Here is a 22,205-nt window from a genome sequence, read left to right on the forward strand (position 1 = left end):
GTCACTTTAGATGGAATATGGAGTTGTGAACTCAGCCCTGCTCTCTGCTTCCTCTCACAGCATTGCACAAACACTGTTGGGTTTTTTTATTTGAAAATCAGTGGTATATTGACATAAATACCTTCCAGTTGTAAATTGTGCTTTTTAAAATTGAGTACTGTCTTTTGTGTGTTTCTTCAGGGCTAGCTGGAAAAATTATAAAAGCCATCATCAGTGAAGGATTTCAGATCTCAGCTTTGCAGATGGTAGGTTTCCTTTTGTGTATGTTTTTCCGATAAACAGAAGTTGGAGAAGTGCTGTATGCTTTTCACAGCAATGCACAGGTGTCTTCCTGCAATATAAAACCCTTGTGCAGACTCTGTAGCGATGTTTTGGGTTTAGCATTGTCCTTGTGATATTTGTGTTTTATTATTTGATTGATCAGCTGATCTGTTTCTCCTTGCTGGGTGACCTTGAGCCAAGACACTTTACCTCTCTGTGTCTCAGTTTCCCTATAGTTACAAGGGGGATAATGATAACACTCTCTCTTGGAGTAATTTGAGATATCTTTACAAAACGTGCTAGCTAGGGTTAGAGAAATGATTGTTAATATCCTTCTGTAAATTTTTAAAATAGATATTTAGTATGAATTTAGAGGAAAATTTTAAAAGATACTTAAAGGATTTTGACACCCTGATCACACTCAGCAGTTAAAGGAAGTTGGCACAGAGATTGTTCCCAAGACTAGTCCTGTAAGCTCTGCCCTTTGATTTTTGTGAAAGTGTCAAGATCTGAAAACACAGAATCATAGAATGGTTTAGGTTGAAAGGAACCTTGAAGATCATCTAGTTCCACCCCCCCTGCCATAGGCAGGGACACGTCCCACTAGACTAGGTTGCTCAAAGCTGATCTTAAACACCTCTAGGGATGGAGCTTCCACAACTTCCCTGTGCAACCTGTTCCAGTGTCTCACCGCTCTCGGAGTGAAAAATTTCTTCCTAATATCTAATCTAAATGTACCTTTTACCAGTATGAAGCCATTACCCCCCATCCTATCACTACATGCCCTTGTAAAAACTCCCTCCCCAGCTTCCCTGTAGGCCCCCTTTAGGTACTGGAAGGCCACAATAAGGTCTCCCTGGAGCCCTCTCTTCTCCAGGCTGAACAACCCCAACTCTCTCAGCCTGTCTTCGTAGGAGAGGCTGATCAGCCCTCTGATCATCTTTGTGGCCCTCCTCTGGACCCACTCCAGCAGGTCCATGTCCTTCTTATGTTGGGGGCTCCAGAGCTGGATGCAGTACACCAGGTGGGGTCTCGCGAGAGTGGAGTAGAGGGGCAGAATCACCTCCCTTGACCTGCTGGCCACACTTCTGATGTAGCCCAGGATGTGGTTGGCCTTCTGGGCAGCAATCATGCATTGCTGGCTCATGTTGAACTTCTCATCAATCAGTACCCCCAGGTCCTTCTCCTCAGAGCTGCTTGATCCATTCTCTGCCGAGCCTGTATTTGTGCTTGTGCCCCTATGACTCAAATCCACACCACAAATGAAGAATAGCCCCTTTCCTTTACTAGGCAACAAACAGATCCTCTTGCGTATCTCAGTGGCATCAGCCAACACTACATCGTCTACTTTTAAGGTGGAAGAAGATACTGTGTGCCATTGCCTGTGGCGTCATTGGCTAAACTGTTGACAAACTTCGTATAGCAGCTATAAAGCCATTCCTTTTACCTAGCAAAACATAAGAGTATTCTGAATGTTTGCTGTTGAAGAAGGGGTGCCTGTCTATTTTTTGTTGTTGTTGTTTAAGGCAGACTGGCTAACATTTTTGTTTTCTTAGTTCAACATGGAGCGTGCAAATGTGGAAGAATTTTATGAGATTTACAAAGGTGTCGTCGCTGAATACGTGGTAAGCATAAGTTTGAGAAGAATCTGTTTAAAAATAAAACATGATTAAATGAGGAAGCGGTCACACCTTTCCTCTTTTGGGATTGTATGATAGGATTTATTTTAGGAACCTGGTATTGACCAGTTCTAGCTTGTTCTCAAATAAACTAATTCATCTTGAAAATTGTGCTATCTGTGTTGTAAGAAAGAAGAATCTTCTGTGAAAATTGTGCAGCCAAGGAATTTGTAAAATACAACAGAGTGGGAAAAAACCCTCCTCAGATAAGTTATTTTATTGCCGTAGAGCTATGGGAATGTGTCACATCTGTATCTTTGTTTGATTTGATATTGCTGTAGTGGCTTGGACCGGAATATATATTTATTATTTTGTTTGCAATGGGGCTGCTCTATTTGAGTGTGCTCCTAATGACATTTTCAGCTATTCTTAAATTTATTGATCTGACTTTTTTGAGTCTTCAGAAAATTTAAGAAGTTTAAGATAGGCTGTAATCCCAGTGGATGTCTAAGGCTCTGTGTATTATTATGCCTTGTTGTATTGTCACATAAAACTTCCCAACTGCAGACAGAGCAACGGGGATACAGGAAGATGAGCTTGCATTTCCGTGTCACCTTCTATCAGAGAATTTTGGTTCATTTTACAAATAATGAGTTTAGCTTCACTGCCATTCTATGTAGTGTGCAAATTATCCTTAATTTTAAAATGGTTACATTATTAAAAGTTCTCTACACAGTTACTAGTATTACTCCATACAGTTACTAATGTTACTCTGATAATGACATTTTTATTTTAATTTCTTCCACCTTTATGATTGTTTAGTCCAACTTACTTCAACAGGGTTTGTAGATTTGTCTTTAAATAGGTTAGCAGTACTGTTAGTTCACTCTCAGATTGGGGGATACTCTTAAAGTCTCCTCTGACAACACCATTTTTGACAAGGACCAAAGGAAGACTGGACAGGCAGACTTGTATGTACATGGCAGAATTCAAATATTGTAATATCTAACCAGTATTTCAGAGCCCGAAGAATCCCATGGTACTGCAAAAGTCTCTGCTTTGAACCAACTTGGAAATTTTCTAATGTCTTCTGCAGCTCTTTTGTACAATCTCTGACCCCCTAATAAATTGCAAATTTTAGTTATATAATTTAATTGGAGAGTTACTCAGAAGGGAAAGTGACATTTAAACAGAGTAAGTCAATAAAAAGATATGTTTTAGATGGGATTTGAAGAAAAGTGAGAATCTAGAGCTCTGTCCAGCAAGCCATATGTGCTGGATGCACTCAGATGAAATGAAATGAAATTAAATTAATATCTCCGTGCACTTAGGATATCTGTGAAACAGGAAAACATGGGAAAGCTAATCATGATGGTAAAGGGATCCAGAGAAGGCACATATGGGAACAGCAATAGATATTGTCAGGCCAAATAGGAAGAAGTATGTTGCGAAATAGGATATTGAAGAAAGAATATGACCTCTTATATCTGTGACTCAGAACCGTCTGTTTTGATCTGAATTTTACTTATCATTCCAAAATAACTTGGCACAGAAGATACTTGGCATCCAGAAAGCCTTTTCAAAAACTGTGTTCCCGTTTCTTCTGGTTACTCCTTGTCAGTCAGATAAAGGCTTGACATTGTATATAAAGCACTTCTCCCTGAAAAGAGAAAGCTGAACAATTGCCCGAAGTTTTAGCTTTGTTGGTATCTTCTGCATGGGATTTTGCATACTTTGATTAGGTTTTGTGCTGTTTTGCTTTGTATTTCCTGCTGTAGCCAGAATAGAAAATAGGAAAAAAAAGGAGGGAGATTATTTTGGGTCAGCTCAGAATTCACATTGTTAATCAAAAATGCTTGAGCTCGATCCAGCTCCAGGAATGGGTTTGGTTGACCACAAGCCGTGTTATTTGATGAATAAACTATTTGCTAAAGAAAATCTGATACAGCTGTAACTGAGAATCTTACCAGAGAAACAGTATCTGCTATTTGAATTCAACTCTGGACTTGATGAGGCTATGTAAGGTAGACCGAGCTTGTCTCACATAGTACCACATGCCTCTGTGTTGTAGCTGATGGCAGCTGGTCTTCAGTCCTCAGCTTTGTGTTGTAATGAAGGAGTCAGGAGTGACTTTGCTCACGTTGTTTGTTGTTGCTGGTGGGATGTCAGTGCTGATACAGAAACAATAGTAAAGGGAGGAACTAGAAAAAACCTAGTTTGCAGGGAGGAATTGAGTTGATTCACCTCTAGTTAAAAGCCTGGTTTTTCTCCACTTTCCTGTTAACAGTTATTTAGATGAAAGAATTCAATTAACTTGTACAGTGTAGTGACTTTGTGGCAATTCACTGTGTCTTAACAGAATGAAATCTATTGTCCTTTGACCTGTTCTTAACAGAGGATCCGTGGTGATATGACAATTTTTGGAATTGAAATATTTATTCATGTTGTAGAGCACGAAACTAGTCTGCACTCTTTTCATGTCCTCTCAGGAACACTTCTACCTACATTTCCTAGGATAAGGTTGGTGATAGAGGCATTTGGCAAAAATTCAGTCCTGTTGACTTCAGAGTGGGGAGATTAAGCACATGCTCTCAGCATGGAATCTGTTATGAAGATACCAACTCTTTGGAACAATACTGCTTGACTTGGAGTCTTTGTGTATTTAGTTTCCATCACATTTCATAAAAGGCAGAAAAGGACTCAATCCTTCTTTTGCTACTGGTTTTCTCCCCCCCTCTGTATGCTCTTGTTCTTTGCCATGGCTCATCCTTGACCCTGCCCATGGCTGGTGGGTGTGGTTGCAGTACTTGCTTGTCCTTCCCTGTCTTCCCTTACTTCCTGTGAATGTCTTCTCCTTTCCTCATTGGTTTTGATTGTTTTAATAGTCCTGATTTTTTTTTTTAAAACTTGTCTGCCCAAATTTCTAGACAAGTATGCAGTTATAAGGGCATGTTTTAAAAAAGGAACTCAGACTAGAACATCAAAATACATTCTTTCTGCCTGTGAAACTTATACTTCTAATTAACAAACTCCAGTTCGGCACTAATGCCCAGGCTTAATTTAAGCTTGTGAAAATTAAGACCCATCTTCATCACCCACTCAGAACTCATGATGTCTCTCTACTCTCCAAGAGGCTCCAGGGAAGCAGATGATTTCAGTGTAACTGAGATTCTGGTAACAGTACAGCACAAGAATGTTGCCAGATCAAGTACCCTTTCCCTAACAAGTTGTGCCACAGGCCCCTTTCAATTCTGTTCTGTTGGCTTGTATGTTTCAGCTTCTGTAGTAATATGTGAGGAAAAGACAGTGAGAACCAAAAGCCCAAGAGACATTTTGGGCTTAAATGACTTAAATGACATAAAGCCATCAAATGGGTATATATTTGGAAACAAATATTGGCTGTGTACTGTGCTCCCTGTAGGGAACACTGCAAAGTACATTGCTGCCTGTGGAACTGGCTCAACATGGTGTGATTTTTTTTTTTCAGGCTTATACCCAGTAAAGTGTGTTCCATTGATTCAGTCTAGTTTGACAAATTATGGGATAATTCTGTGAAATGCAGATCTAGATCAATAAGGATGTACAAAAGAATTTAAGGTATTGTGGATGCTGTTGCATGCTATTCAGTATCCTCTTGAAGCTGAATATCCAATTTACACAGAATCACAGAATGGTCAAGTTTGGAAGGGACCTCTGGAGATCATCTAGTCCAACCCCCCTGCCAGAGCAGGGTCGCCTACAACAGGTTGCACAGGACGGCGTCCAGGCGGGTTTTGAGTGTCTCCAGAGTGGGAGACTCCACAACCTCTCTGGGCAGCCTGTGCCAGTGCTCCACTACCCTCAAAGTAAAGAAGTTCCTCCGCATGTTAAGATGGAACTTCCTATTACCTCAATCTTCACTTTCTAAACCAAGTAGCAAAACGGAAAACATTTATTTTGTTGCAAATACTAATGACCTCTTTATTTCATGTCTTTGCTTTCCTAGATGCACCAATATTTCTTAATTGTTACTGTCCTGTAATTTTGGGTCTAGTTTGGGGAAGTAATACAACCCTTGCTCGTGCCCAAAGAAGCTCAGATTTGTTTCTGTCTCTCTTCTTGTCCAGGAGATGGTTACAGAATTGTGTTCAGGGCCTTGCATAGCAATGGAGATTATACAGCCTGAGCCTCCAAAAGTGTTCAGAGACTTCTGTGGTCCTTCTGATCCTGTAAGTACTTGCTTGAGTGATAAGGAAAACTTAAAAAGTTGATGTGCTGTCTATGTGAATTAAAATTTTGTGGTGTGGTATGGCTGCCATGTCCCTGCTGCATTCGTTGGAAACATGTAAGCATTACCTTATTATGGAGGTGAAATGCTAGTCTTACTGGACCAATTTATAAATCCCCTAGCAGCTCTTCTGATCTTACCTAAACTCGATGATAAAATACTGTGATGATATGTGAAAGCAAAGCTATCTAGTCAAAAATCTTTGTTGAAGGTTCATAAATATTCTAACCCAAGGCTTCAGAGCCCTGGAACAAATAGTTATTGCTTGTGCATGCCAGTGTAAATCAAATGTTAGTCCACTGCGGTCGGTGTCATTCTCCTAGGGTGAAACTGTAAAAGGAGAATCGGTTCCTTTGTTTTTTTGGAAGGAAACGAACAAAAAAGGGCGTAAAAGTTCTCATACCTGTTAGCTATGCTGATGCTTCTAGCTTTTATTTTTGATTTCTTCAGGTGACTAACTGGGTATGTGTGATGCTGTGTGCAATTTGGAGACAAGCATAAGTGCTGTCTCAAAAAGTTTGCAGTTCTTTCTTAAACAGTGAAGGCTACTATACCATACAGAGCCATGAAGTGAAATATCAAGATGGAGGCAATGAGGTCAGGGTTTTTATGTTTTTTTGGTTAAGTTTTGATGTTTTAGTTGCAGACTGAGTGGGTTTACCAATTTCCATGGAAAAAATTCACACAGATTAATATTGGAAGGGGAGAACAAGTTGTTCAGGATGTATTTTTCTCCAAGTCCAGAGTTTCTATTACAGAAAGCACAAATTATAGGCATTATCCAAACCCTTTTTTCTCCTTCTATTTAGTGAGATTGAAAAGTTTCTCTGCTGGGTTAGCATCTTGTAAGCAGACCATAACCTGTTTATCTAACTTAGTTTTAACTGCAGGATGATATATCAGTAGTAATGTACACAATATGATGGTTTCAGTTTTGTTTCAGATTCCATGTTTAAAGTTTCTGATCTTTAAAACTCTCAAAGATGCTGTTGTTATATTTGGGTCTATTATCTCCTTTTCCTGTTTCTGCTTGTTTAATGCCTGATACATTAAAATCAAAATATGCTTGCAAGCAACACAGCTGCATTAGGTTGTTAAAGACAAGTGTACCTATACAAGGGGAAAGTTGCTATTTTCCCTTACTACATCACATGAAAAAGCCCTGTCATGGCCATACAACGTGTGTGTGACCGAAGCAACTGTCGATAAGCTGAGGAACTGACTGAGGGATGTATAAACTGATGGCTTCTCTGGGTAGCACGAGAAAACAGCAAAGGAGGGAACTAAATTCCCATCTCCCATATCTCTTGCTAGCAACCTACCTTTTCAGTGGTTAACTATGTGACTTACGAAGTGAAAATGAGTACCCCGCCCACTTCTAGTGGAAGCAGACAGCTGTAAGTTTTGGATATTGACTTCATAGCAGTTACAGTAATGGTATGTTTGGGAGACAGGCAGAAGTGTTATATAATTCTGTCTACTGTTTTCTATAAGAATCACATATTAATTGATTCTTCAGACACATAAAGCATATGTACAGTAACTACAGCTGCTCTCAAGAGTGATCTTTGCCTGAAATTTATCTGTCTCTTCAGTCAGCATTTGTAGCTTGTCCTTGAGGGAGAAGGGACTAAGGTATCTCGGTGGTCTTTTGTCATTCCCAAACAGAATTGCCGGAGAAGCTCACAACTGAACTTTGCGGTTAACAATATCTTTCTCAAATAGGGGTATCAGAAACCATAACAGCAGTTTCATTACCTAGCAAGGTTATATACAGACCATGAAGATACCATGGACTTGATATTCTAGTGGTTAAAGTAAATCTAAGTGTCATGCAAATAGTGCATTATCATTGAGAGATCTGAATCGCTCTAACTTTGTTTGTTTGTTTATGTATGCTAGATCCTGATGCGGGTGCAGTCTGTTTACAAACATAGGTGAAGAGCAAATTTGCTACAAAATATACCTGACTGGGTCACTGGCTCCTGTTAAATAGTACTCTATTTGGCAAGTTGTGCCCCTGAAATCACTGTGATTACTCTCAAAGCAAGGTGCTGTTTGAAGTGAGTAAAGGTGTTGGCATTTGACTTATAATGGATCTTTCCCAATCACGTGCTCTGTTAACTATATCTTAGATACATAGCAAATGTAAGAATTAGTTTGTGGCAAGTCAGATATCTAAACTGGGTATGAAAGTTAACAGCCCTTTCAGTCTGTTCTTGGTTTTGCAGGGAGGCAGTTTGGATACACATCAATAAAAGGCATCCAAAAAGAGATGACACAAATTTTCCAAATCAAGGTGAGATGTCATTTGGAAATAGGTCTCCTTTTGTCCAAGTCCCTGATGTTTAGGGCTGAAGAAAGAGTAAAGAGTTGTTCCATTTTGAGGATTATACTTTAATAAGCTAGCAATTTATACCAAGTGTACAATGCTAAAAATGAAATGGAACTTTGTGCTGTTTTCTATAGCTGGGTAATATTTTGTTAGCACTGCAGGTCAGTAAAGCTCTCTGCCAAAAATATCCTTCACTATAAACCAGCTTATAAATACTTTATTAAAACCTCTCATGTGGTAGTAGGGAAGACTACTAACCAAAAACTTGTTTTGAGTGTCTTTGTAGTAGTGTACAAACAGCCTATCCAATCTGGAAAGTGGGCAGTGGGATATAAAGATACTTGTCTGTAAGGAGCCGTACTGGACATGCTCACTCTCAAAATTACTGTGACCTGATTGAAGGGCTCAGTGTTACAGATTGAAGGTTTGTGGAACATTTGTCCCTGGTGGATAGTATATGCACTAGGAGAAATGCTTTTCTGTAGATCTTGCTGCCGCTGCTTGCATTCTTCTTGTAGACTGGCGTTTTGCTAGTGAGTAGCCGGCTGGGTCACTGCACTCTTGGTCAACTGTCAGCATCTTTACACTCAGCTTAAGCTCCTGGAGTGCAGCTGGGTTTTTTTGTGTGTCATTGGTGGTCTCATCTGTGGCCTTTCCGTAATCTTTCAGATCAGCTGTGATGCTTGTTTTTCTCATCTTCCGATTGCGGCCTCTAGCTTAGCTGTTCCTCACAGCCAGGTCCCAGACTACTTGTGTGACTTGCTCTTGGCATTGGTCTGCGCCTCATTCTCTCTGTCCTGGAATGCCTCTGTGGCTAATGTTGTAGGGCTTAGAAATGGAAGACATCTACTATAATAAAGAGGTATTTATGCTTTACTTATTGTTGCAGCACCCCTCTAAAAGGCCAGCAGCCATTCTGCTCACCCTCTTGAAAATAATTTTTCATTACAATGTTAATAAGGGCTATTTAAAAAAGATCTCTGAATTCCACAAAAGACTGTGGCTTTTCAAGGAGGGGAAGCACCCGCAGCCTCTGCTATGCACCCAAAGCTAGGAGGTTTGAGATATTGAGATCCTTTGAGCAGCTGAGCACTTTTATTTAGGTATTTAAATTTCAAATAAGAATGGTATTTATGAAATGACTTTCAGTTCCACTGATTTTTCCATGGTGGGTCTGAATCAATTAAGTCCTTTTTCAAAATATACTATCAAATCTTGTAGTGCAGATTGTTAAATTAGTTGTGGTTTTTTTTTTTTTTTGTGCTTGGTGCTATTTCACTCTGTTTTTACTGGTGCAGTTCTAACATTGAGAGAAAAAAATTACACCTGTGGCAAAGAGGTAACTGCTCTAGAAAGCTAGGAAAGGAGTTAAAAAGTTAGTTAAAACATACTACAGAACACAGACCTTTTGAACTTTCAGTACACACTATCACTTAGAAATGACAGTTGCTAACTGCAACCAAAGTTCAACAGAAAAGAAGTTATGTTTCTTCTTCATTGCAAAGAAATGAAAGTGCTTGGAGGCGTAGGGGTAAATGCAGCACAGTAAGAAAAAAAAAAAAAAGCAGCAACCTATTCTGCATTGATTTGACATTGTTTCACATGGATGAGGAAGCAAAGTCTACAACAGAAAAACCTTGGAATAGGGGGATGGTGGTCAGGGAATCCTGTCACTGCCTGCGCTTGCTGACATGGATGTTTCATTTGATCGGTGTTTGTGTATTTTTGGCCTTTGGAGCAGTTGAAGGCCTTTTGTTATTACTTCAGTCTGAAGCTACAGCTTCAGTTTTCACATCTTGTTCATGTAGCTTCTATGTTGAAATAGCTGATGGTAACTTTTTGTCATGGAATTGTCGAGGTGTTTATTTAGTATTCATAAGACACTTCCAAAATGCTGTAGAAGTTAGATATGTTGCTTTTATTTTTTTTTATTTTTACCTTTTGAACTTTCTTTATACACAAATGAAAAATTTGGTTATAACATGTAATTGCAGGAGTCTACATCAACTACATGTTCCTGGCTGATTGCATAACTTTTAGTAGTCTCAGAGAGCTTTTAGTTAGGATTGGCAGTACACTAAAAGTGACTCAAGTACCTTCTGCTGTGAGATATTATTAAAGTGATGGGATGTGCTGCAATATTTCTGCACCCAGTGGGCTGAAAAGGGATTTTTGTATATGTGCTTTAGATCCGAACCTGCATTCTTTTTACATGGGGATTTGCAATTTTAAGGGTAACAGTGTATTAAGTCTTCTGTACTTTTGCATCAACACCAAAGAGCTAAAGGGGAGATGAGATGGTTTAAAACAAAGCAGTGAACTGAAAGAGTTGGAGTCTGCTTTTGCTCCCGTTCCTGACCTCACTGTGTGACCTTGGACAAAAAGTTCAATATGTTTCTGCCTCAGTTATCACATCAGTTAAATAGGGATAACGCCAAAGAGCACCGTTGCTGGTTGCTGTAAGATTTTTGTTTGTATAGACCTCCTGTGAATCTCTAGCACAGAAAAATACCTGCATTTCAGGCCCAAAATTTTCACATTAATTCCTAGAACTACATTAGCCGCATGACACTTTCATATTGCATCACATAAAAAAATAGTTCAGTGGAAGGTATAAAGAAATCTAAAAAACTATTTTTGAGCTCTCAAGCATTCATTTTTTGGTAATACCTTCATAACTGTTTCAGTGTAGATTCTCTCTGTAGCCTAGTGAGCCTTGGTCAGTGTTGACAAGTGAAATACATAATGAGCTTCAAGAGAAATAAGATTTATTAATGTAATTCTTTGACAAAGATTTTCCTATAATTGATTATCTGCTTAGATAGCCTGAGTCATGTAATAATAATAAAAATTTTCATTCAGTGCCAGACCATTATCAGCTAGAGTAGCAAACAGATCGATCGATACTAGTTACGATATCCTGCTGTCTAAGCCTGCAATGGGAGAGACATAATTGAATTGCTTAGATGTTATTTAGGGTCAGTCATCTGACTGTGCCCTTTCAGTTTTTAATTTCCACATCAGCCTCTGCAGGTTTAATGAAAATGTGTTCTAGATAGTGCTAAGGCCTCTTAGTTGGGGGACATGGTAATTTTTGACTAAGTGTCTGTGGAGGGAGATTCTTCCCTCTAGTGCACCCCCCTTTGGCTGGGCTGACATTGCTGTTTCATAAAGCCCAAAGTCTCAGTGGGTTCAGGGCTTCTCCTACCTTGTTCTGTGTCACCCCTCTGTGCGTGGGCAGGGGGCTTATGGATCGAGAAGAAAGGTAGTGTTAAGGCAGCCGTGCTCTAATGACCCACAGCTGTAATGTGACTCTAACCATGAGTTGCTACCACTGCTTTAGACTGTCAATATGTTGGTGTGTGGTTTGAAATTTACCTCCTTGTAGCTTGTTGTCAGAGACAAGCCTGTGTCTGTGCGGATGCCAAACACCACACCAGGGGCAGTGAGTTGCTTTCCCGGGTTTAAAACGGATGGAGTCTGCACTGGCTGCAGCAGAAGCAAGACTGGTACATAAATGATGTATTTGTTCTTCCTGTCAAAGCTGCGTGTAGCCCTGGGAGCAGCTGAGAGTCAAGAATCCAATAACTAATTTTTACAGGCATGAATTCAGCGTTCATATAAGTTCTCCTGATGTGTTTCTCTTGCTTCTAAATGGGTATGCAGAGGTCTGCCAGCCCCTGACCCTCTCCCCCTGCTGCCCTGTTTGCTTTAATTGTGTGTGTATGTGCTTCATAGTGGCACGTATGTATGATCTGGTTACAGTTTTGAGGTCACCTGCTGAGACCTCTGTTTCTTGCATACTGTCTTCTCCAAGCCACCCTTTGCAGGCTATGGGAAGTCCTTTGATAGGAAGAAGGACTTCAGCCTCACTGAAATATGTCTTTGTGGGGAGATGTGAACAAAAATCAGAGCACTAGTAGTGGTGGAGGAACCTTTTGCTTGCAAATGGCTTGCTTTAAATGTGGCTTGTTATTGCCTGAAGGTTGCTGTCATATGATGGCTGTTCAGTGTCATGTGCAGCTGGAGTTTGTAGGCTCACTGATGCTTGATGGGTAGGTGCATATGTGTTGAAAAATGCTGTTATTAGTGGTGACTTGCAGTCTCCATCAGGAGACTAAATACTGACAGAGCCCTCAAGACTGAACTGTGCTTTAAATCCAATGTGATTGAGGCATGTTGGCAAGGTTACAGTTTGAAAAAAAACTTTTACTGCCCCTCCTTGTCTGAGGCTCCAGAGCTACCAGACTTTATTAAGTCTGCCTAAATAAGTCCTGGGTGGGATTGAACTTAGATTCATTGGTCACAAATTATAGTCATTTAGTAAAGTAGATAATAAAAGGTATTGCATTGTCTGATATCAAGCCCACTACCACTGCAGAGGCATGATACTGAAGGAGTCTGCTGCTTTCATCCTCTGGAGAGAAGGTGCTGGGGACTTCTGGGAGAGGACTGAAACTGGAGTACATTTGCATCTTGTTTCTGGTTGCTGCAATGCTTTTTTTTTTGCCCTTTTTTTTTTTTTTTTTTGTCAGTTGGCTACCAAAGTCCCTCTAGCCTATGGAGGGGGGTTTTGTAGTTTCCTCCGCTACCTGTCACTGATATTTATTTAGTATACCCTTGTGACGAGGCACCTTCTTAACTGCAATTTCTGGACATTTTCAGGAAGTTATCAACATTTTGTCAAAAGTCCTGTATGTCCTCCTGGAAAGTAGCATCAACTTCAGAAGCCTCAGGGCTCCCATCTGTGTTCCTCTCTTTTCCTTATGTCGGCTGTCTCTGGCTTCGAACTGGTTCTTCCTGGGCTCCTTGTGCCTGGTTCCAAGCTGGAATAGCTTGACCTATTTTAGCAAGAGGACAGAAGCTGAATGTGAGTCCAAAGACTGAAGGAAAGCAGGGATGTGCCACAGGGCATTAACAGCACTGGTTACTGATCTTCCTTGACTTGCTGTGCTGCCATAGAGACCTCCTAGCTACTCCCCAGGATGGGTAACGTGCCAGGGTGTCCCCGAGCTGGGTTTATAAGCCCTTCCCTGGACAGCAGCATAGGGCTAGCCATTTTTGTAAGGGTTTAAGCCACACTTAGAATATTTACTTTTTAAGAAAACTCAATTTCTTGATCTAGGGCTTTGTGCCGTTCAGCTCTGCAGACACGTGAAGACATTTAGCCTGATCTGAAATCACAAAAACTAATTGTATCTATAGGTAGGTGTGAAAGAAGCCTGAAAGACTGGATTAGGGATCATAAAGGCTCCCTTTGCACTCAGACTGAGTGCATCTCAAAGTAGTAGGTGGGTGTTATTAAAAAAGTGGTATTTTAAGCGTCTAAGATGAACACAAGATTCTTATAAATGCTGTGAGTTACATAAATTTGTCTCTTCAGCCTTGAGGAGGTGGGGTTTTTCAGGTTGCGCGGAGTTTTGGTTACAACTGTCCATCTGTAGGTCTTGTTTTGCAAAGTGAATGCTTCCATATCCTGTTTGTATTGCATCTTCCTGTTTAGGTTCTCTCCAAGCTTTGAATATATGCCATGTTTTAGAGAGTGGTATTACAGATTTAGTATGTCATATAGATGGATCATATTTTATTTAAAAGGTGACAAAGTTTTAAAAGTGCTTGCTTGCCTAGTTTCTTTTAGCATTTGCTTGGTTTGTGTTTTAAATAATGCTAGCTAATACATTTCAAAATACCGTATCTTTCTTGTATGTCGGCTTACATGTCTTAGATGGATTAAGCAGAAAAGTTTTGTTTTGCAGTACTGTAGAAAAAGAGGTAGGCTTCTAACATATCAGGTGATCGTGTGATACCAGCCTGGTATAGACAAATACACAATGTAATTTTACACTGGTAGGCTGATCAAAGTAATCTGCAGGGTTGTTTCCAGGGCTTGTTTCTCCCAGCTACACTGGATGAAAATGTGATTTATCATGCCTGTGCAAGGGTTTTAAAACTTTTTTAAAATAGAAGTATTATTCCCTCTTGTAAAAATACAGTCTTTGTCAGTAAAACCCAGAGGTTGTAGTCTCCTCCTGCAGTTAGAGGAGGTCTACCTCCCTTGGTGATTTCCTTTCTTTTTTTTTTTTTTTTCTCTCTCCTTTGGACTTTTCTATTATGGTTCTGCTGTAGCTGCTGAGGTTTCTGAGAATAGATTCATTAATATATTCAGTCCATAAAGGCACAAGGTAAGAGCCTTTTTGAGAACATGATGGTTCTGGGTTAATTTCAGTCTACCTGGTTATTTTCTTTGCTTCCCTTGTGTTCTCTTTGGTTACAGCAGACAGCAAATCACTCTTTTACATTGGACAGCAATGTTTTTGAAGATATAAACAGTTAATTCCTGAAAAGAAGCATTCAAATTCTCTATAGCCTCAGCCCTTTCTTGGGAAAAGGGAGCAGTATTTCCAGAAGATAGGGGAAGTGCTGAGGTCACTCCGTCTGGGAAAGAAAATGATACTGTTACTGCACTAAGCCACTATTTTCTCCTCCAGTTTCTTAGCATCCTGGTCACAGTGACCTTCTGTGTTTGCGGAGTCATAGAATAGTTTGGGTTGGAAGGGACCTCTTAAAGGTCACCTAGTCCAGCCCCTCTGCAATGAGCAGGAACGTCTTAACTAGATCAGGTTGCTCAGAGCCCCCTCCAGCCTGACCTTGAATGTTTGAGTCTTTGATTTGAATATATTAAGAGCATTTGCGTACATGCCTGACTCAGGTTTTTGTTGACTATAGATAGCCTTGTCCTTCACTTGAATTCTTCTTGACTTCTGGTTGGAACATAGTAGTTTTGTAGTGATGTTATGTATACTTCAGGTTTGAAGTAATACAAATGATATCTCAGTAAAAAATATTACAAAAATAACAAAGCAAGGTAGAACTTCGTACAACAGGCTGCAAGGGCTTTTCCTAGAGTGCTGTAGAAGGCAGTTAGCAAGAGTCAGCACACGAAGGTGCTTGTTGAAAATGTTCAATAGAAGAAATTCTAAATATGTGCAAAAATGGCAGTAGAGAACTTACTTTTCCATATAGCCATGATGATGATGTGATCTTGAGTATCCTGAAGTTGACTGTAGCTGTCCCAAAAGTTTTCATGTCTTTCAGTCGGCAGCTTACGAGTAGTTAATTCTTGTACGTGCGTGACTTTTTTTTTTTCCTTATCCCAGAGGACTGCTCATTCAGGCTCTGCTTGGTTAATAAATTGGTGGCAGAGCTAATAATAACCAAACAGAAAAGAAGCTGCAGATCACAGTGTATCTTATGTATTCTTGCTGATAAGAGATTAATCTGAGGGCAACTGATCACTGCAGGAACATCTATCAGTTTCTCAAGTGGGTTTCCCCTAAGAAGGATCAGTTGGCTTACTAGATGGCATAGGTGGTATCCTTGTACTGTACATTGCAACAGGGTGTTTGTGAACTGAAATTCCCTAGGTGCTTTGCATGCCGTTGCAGTAGTGCAAGAAATACTTGCTGTGGTCAGAGCCTATCCGCAGTTGTTTTCTGCTTGAGCTACATTATTGAAGGCCTCAAAGTGGGTGAAATCGAATAGTGCGACCTAAGCCTTCCCTTCTGTAAACAAAAGAACTAAGTAGTCTGGTTTCGCATTTATGATGATGGGTATTTTTTTTATTTCTATTTTTTAAAATTCTCTTCTCTGCAATTGCTGACAGCCATGAGAACAGCCGCAGTAGTAGTTTTCATTCTGTACCACTGGTCTCATTGTCTGTGGACACTATTAACTAAACAAAGGTATTTTAAAAACTGGATGTAAAATGATTAATTCGAATGCTGAGAACCTGCTAAATAATTTGGGGTGCTGCTTGCTGGTCTGTTTGGTTTAGGCTGACATTCTCTGTTCCACTGCAGGGCCACCTGAGCAGAATTTTTAGCAGCTTCTTCCATTTACAGTATAATAGACTGCATCCGATATGTGCATGGGACTTCCCTTGGATACTCCTACTAAGAAGTTTTCCCTTTCTGTGTCCCTTGACTTCCCAAATCAAGGAACTAGAACAAGGTCGGGGTGGAAGGTGGGTGAGCAGCAGTTCTTCGTGTTCCCAAGGCAGCTCTCAGGTTCCTCTAGGTGACCTGGCATGGCCTGAGTTTTGCAGACTGTGGCTTATCATCAAGAGTGCCACACAGGAATTAACGCAGCATTAAATGAGGGAGAAGGAGTAGTCGAGGAACTGGTCTGGGATTCAAAAGATTTGAGATAAAAGTTAGACAGTGAACTTGTGATCCTTGTGAAATGTGTATTTCTTTGTGCCCCTGGGAAATTGCTGTCTCCGTGTCTTGATTTCCCACTCCAAAAAATGGAGTCTGTTCTGCTCCTGTTTTTCTGTTCTTTGTGTCTCTTCATGTAAGTTTTCCAGGCCATGAACTGTCTATTAGTATGTATAGGAACACCGACTAGTACAGCTAGTCCTGAACGCAGCAGGGGCTTTTAAAAAACAATTGTTCACAAATAATGAGTGATTCCTTCCATCAGAACGGGGCTGTTCACAACTGCCTGGGAAGAGATGGCAGCAGTGCTGCCTCCAAGGAGAAGCTTGCTGTTGGATTGGAGAGGCTTGAGGGCAGAGAGTGGAAGGGAAAGCTCTCTCTCATGCTAAGCCCTGAATGAGAATATATCCGGGGGTTGATAAAAAAACTCACAAGCAGACTTGGGAGTTTTGTCTTTCAGTCCATCTGTGTCTTCTTTTGAAGTGAATGGTCCAAAGTTGGTTTAGCTAAGGAAGTCTACGTAGAATTTTGAAGCAGTTTTTTCTGCTTTGCAAAGTGGAAAGCTCAGATGTCTGGGCAGCTTTTGCAAATGTAAAATTCCATCTCGAAATTTCAGAGGAAAAGATAATTTATAATTATTCTTGTTCTTACAGGGGAAAACTCAGCCAAGATATCTGCAGACCAAAAATAATGTCTTGCAACTTCATAGTGACTTTCACTGGAGGCTCTCCAGATATTTTGCTAACATGAATTAATGAAATCCCAAAATATCGCTTGCAGCCTACTATTTTTTTTTTTTTTATTTTATTCTTGTTTTACAGGTGAATTAATAAATGGATGGAATTCTGGATGCCTCGAAGGCACTGGAAATCATCAGTAGGACCCGTAGTTCACTTTTAAAGCTTAAAGTAAAGCAACTAATAATCAAATTTATGGTTATACGGTGTTTTCTGATGTCTCCTGGGCTTAGTTGCTTTTCGGTTGTTAATTGTTTTATTTTTCCAACTTGTCAAGTAATGTAAATATCCCTTATTGCACCCAGATAATACAACAAGATAGCTAGATTTTTTATCTTTATTTCTATTTTGCAGCTAATTTACATTTGGTATGTCAGTTATCCTGAAATCTTCACCATCCAATCTAGTTTACACTTAACTCAGAAGTGTGGCTGCTTGCTCTTATCTGATTTCAGCCCATTGGCAGATAGGCACACAATTGCAACTGTAAATAAGTTTCTGAGCAGGGCAGTTATCATTAGAATTGCTTAAGTATCAACCAGAAGCACCAAGGCCAGTAAAAATGCTATCTCAGACTGGCAAATGTGCCACGTTTTCTGCCCACAGCAGAGAGCCTGTGGAGAGTTGGTGCAGCACCTTTGGGCTGCCAGAGAGGAGGAGTGGTAGGGAATGTGTGGGAGTGAAGCAGAGAGAACCAAAGTGCCTCAGGGGATGGAGGGTGAGAAGGAGACAGTGTAACAACTTCTACAGACTTGTGAGCTTCCGAAAACCTGCCAACACTAAAGCATGGAATATAATTTTAGTACCGTTAACAAAACTTCCAAAAGATACAGGGTTTCAGACTGGTAGTTCAGAGGTAGGCTGACTTTAAAATAAACAGAATAGCAGATGGATTTTTTTTTTTTTTTTTACTCAGACCAAAATAGGCTTTTGTAACAAAATAAACTGTGGCTTGCTTATTTGCTGCTACTGTTGCAAAGCTTTGATTTTGGAAGGAGGTGAGCCTCAGGTGCGCTTTTTACAGCTTTGCAATTGAAAATTTGACTGCTGTTGCCTGCCTCGGATCGTTTAATTTGCTAAACAAACCTTTACAGCCATACTGTTTCAAGCACATAACTATATGCACACAGACTTGGCTCAGTTAAAGATACAAGAAAGTTATCAGGACAGCCAGTAAGTGATTGGAGGCATAAATATTTTACCATCAGTCAGGAGAAGACAACCCAAATGTCTAGGTCAAATGCGTAGTGCTCAGGGGATAGAAGATTAGGCTAAATATTATAAAGACTTTCAATGCAACCTTTCCAGATTCTTGAGAACCTATATATCAGTTTGTTTTGTGATAAAGACTAAATGACGAGGGGTGATTGTGTGTTGTGTGTGTTTGGAGGGGGTTGTTTTGGTTTGATTATTTTTTTATGATATATGGAAAGTACAAAAGACTTTGCGATAACACTGACTCCCTTGGAAGTGTGCATAAGGCCATTGATACTGACTCCATATTTGTATATGACGTTGTTGCAGCTCAGGCAGAATGCAAAGAAAGAGAAAATATGTCACTCTATCAACAAGAGACTTCTGTTCTGAATTGGTTTGTGAAATGTAAGCTGAAGGAAACCCATTACATTCTCTTTAACATTCACCTGGTTTTGTATTTAGAAGCTTTCTGAATTACCTTTCAACAGGCGGGCCCCAGGTTTCAGGGCAAAATGTGTTCTTCCCCAATTAAAGACTTTACAGTGGCAACAGCACTATTTTATGTAGATTTTTCTCTCCGTAATATACACAAAAGGCTTACTGCTGCATTTAGTGATAGTTAAATGGACCTCAGATTGATGGAGGAGTAGAAAATTGTGTTCTGCAGCAGCTGATGCTGAGGGCAATGTGGTTTATCATGTGAAAATGGGGAACATAAAAGAGGTCAGAGCTGAGGTAACCAGAGGGGAAGCATACACATCAAAATTGGTTGTCTAGGGTTTGGAGAGGGTATGGGCTGCAAAGAAAACATGTGAAGCAAGCTGAGGCAAGCTAGCCCTTGTGGTATTGTGCACAAGATCATTCGTGACCACAGTTTTCATTTTGACAGTTAAGCCTTTGCCTTTGGGTGGGAACTTCAGTGAAGGATATATCAGACTGATCAACTGATGTTCCCACATTAACAACAATGCTGAGGTGTTTCTTAGCTTGAATAAGCATTACAGGAGATGCTTGTCCAGTGTTGCATTCTGCATGACAGGGACTGTGCTGCTTTTATCATTTTACCTCTTGCTGACGGCTTGTGTAGGATTGAGTATTCTGTGCAGCTCCCTGGTGCAGCCAGTAGTGTGTGATATGACTGGTGCTAAAATCCCGTGAAAATAAAAGCCAACTGAAGAGCTGTGATGATGGGAAGAGAAGAGAGAGGCACTTATCCTACCTATCTTACCATAGCTGTTGTATTGCAAAAGAGTCTTTTTTTTTTTTTTCCTGGAAGGGCTTATCCCCCTCTGCTCATTACAGAGGAAGCTCAGGTGCCTCGCTTAGAGGAGGCGGTCAGCTTTCCCATGGCTAAAGTTCAGCCAGATAAATTCCAAGGTGAGTGGTGGAATTTACATTATTCTGTTTGTTCACGGTTAATGTGTGTTCTGTTCTCTTGACAAGGGCGTAGCTGGTCCTTAAAAGGAGAAAGGCACTTGCTTGTTTGCCTGAGGCTGGCTACTGCCTTCTGAATCAGTTGGCACCCTCAAGGGGAAAGAGGGACCATCTCATTACAGCAGTGGAGCATGGAGAACTGCAGAAGAAAAAAGCTTCATGAGTGCAGGGTGGGGAGACCAAGTCAACATGAAGCCTTCAGAAAGAGTGGTGAATGAGGAATGCCAAGAAGAGCAAGGAGTGGATGCGCGGTCAGGGCTCAGATAGAAAAGGAAAACAAGGTGTTTTACTGGGGGCTTAGAGGGGACTGCAGAGTTTGTTGCAGCCCAAGAAGTCCTCTGACCTGAAAGCAAACCTAAAAGAATGAGCATGCCCTGGGAGCACACTGTGGGTAGGAGAGAGTTTGATCACAAACTCTTATTTTTATTCTTCTTCACTCAAGAGGACTAGTAATGAATTTTCAAGGTTCCCTTGTTCTAGTTCGTGTTCAAGGAGAACAAAGTTTTAGGCTGTAAAAGTTCCTTTGTGTGTTTTTGGTCCATTCAGAGTTTGTGCTGTTTCCCGCTGAGGAGGGAGGGAATGGTTGCTGCACAGTCAGTGGTTGCCTCTTTGGCTTTTCCTTGAATGCCATTTAAACAACAACAAAGCATGCAGAAATATTTAAGAGCAGTGGCCTTTTGGCCTTTCTAGATACCCAGTTCACGGCAGCTGCTTTTAAAAACCTGGCCAAATTTTCTTGAAATCTGCAGGTTTTGCTGGAATGTAACTGTTCTATGTAACTTCCCATCCAGCCCATGAAAAAACAGCCATTTTGAAGCAAAAGCAGTTAAGGAGCTTTGCTCATGAGTATGTTTATGATTTTTCAGTTTGATTTTGACATATTACTGGCATTGGTGACGTTTTTGTTTCCCTTCACTTGTATAGAAATAGAAAGATTTTAGACTGTGCTAAGTGCTTCATACGGGCAGTGTGGCACTGGGCACAGTCATATGATGGAGAGGAACATGAAATGTGTGCATCTGTATCTTGTGTAGCACAAGGATCTTCAAAGGGCTAGCTGTAGATCAAAGCCCAGCCTGGAAGGTGTGATCAAATAGCCTGCTGAATTAGACCAAAGAAGGTGAAGCCTTTCGGTACAGCAACCCTGGTTTGTTTTGCTGCAGACAGTGTATTCTTTATGTGAGGTGCAAGTTCGTGGCATCCCCATTTACACATGCACATGAAGTTCCAGCGCACACATGTTACTGTCCTCTTATGCATATGGTAGAGCTGTAGCTGCTCTTAACTCCTCCATCATCCCACTCTCAACTCCTTTCAAAAAGGTTTTGAAAACTAGCACACAAAATACATACTCTGGAAACTAGACTCAGCAGAAAGCTTAGGGAAAAGAGGTTTAAAAGGGGGCTGGAAGGGTGTGGGGGAACCAACCCAACCCCACTATTATATTTGTATCTCCCTATTGTTGCAGATGGGGCCATATAAATAAAATGTTTGGCAAGCTTCCTGTGGTGGAGCACAAGAGTGCATATTAGTATGTACTAGGAGGAATATGTTCTGTAAAGAAAACTCTTCCTCCTTCCCTCATATGTTCCCAAGATTTCCAGCCATACATATACAAGGACATCTATATATGATCCATACAGCTCTTTATATCTCCATCATTTATAGGGGCCTTGTTCCCTGAGGGTTCCTCAGTGGTGTCGTAAGAAAGCAACACAATAGTAAACTTAGGAATTGACAATTGCTGTCATCTTTTTGGCTATGTAAATATAAGCAGAGACTGCTTTACCTCTCATCCTGTTTGTTAACTAGTGGCAAGAAAGGCTTATTTAGATTCTTATTAATCAGGTGCCAACAATGTAAAGTGCTGGAGGACCTACCTTTGTACTTCTGATCTAATGCAATCCCAGGCAGAATAGAATGAGTCCCTTTTTGTGCAAGATGGCTAATGAGTTTCAGGAGGGCAGGAGAATGTGTAGCAACCTGCATTGAAAAACTGGAGGAAGAACAGGATGTTGCATACTGCAACAGTAGGAGCTTTTGGCTATGTTAGTGAGAGAGAGAGTCCAAGAGAAGAAACATGAGGTCTTCTATTATGAACTTGTGAAATAGAAATGAGAGCTTAGGACAAATGATAAG

At 40.5% G+C, this 22,205-nt stretch overlaps 1 protein-coding gene across 1 annotated transcript in view; it reads left to right on the top strand.

Moving 5' to 3' along the window:
• The window catches only part of NME7 (NME/NM23 family member 7), a 72,936-nt gene that overhangs the window by 31,615 nt on the left and 19,116 nt on the right, over nt 1-22,205 (top strand). Inside the window, exons 8-10 of the mRNA XM_009891643.1 lie at nt 181-245; nt 1,818-1,886; nt 5,987-6,088. Of these exons, the coding sequence (XP_009889945.1) occupies nt 181-245; nt 1,818-1,886; nt 5,987-6,088 (236 nt within the window). The remainder of the gene's footprint in view (nt 1-180; nt 246-1,817; nt 1,887-5,986; nt 6,089-22,205) is intronic.

The sequence above is a fragment of the Charadrius vociferus genome, unplaced genomic scaffold, assembly GCF_000708025.1.
Source record: "Charadrius vociferus isolate BGI_N301 unplaced genomic scaffold, ASM70802v2 scaffold329, whole genome shotgun sequence".
Classification (NCBI taxonomy): domain Eukaryota; kingdom Metazoa; phylum Chordata; class Aves; order Charadriiformes; family Charadriidae; genus Charadrius; species Charadrius vociferus.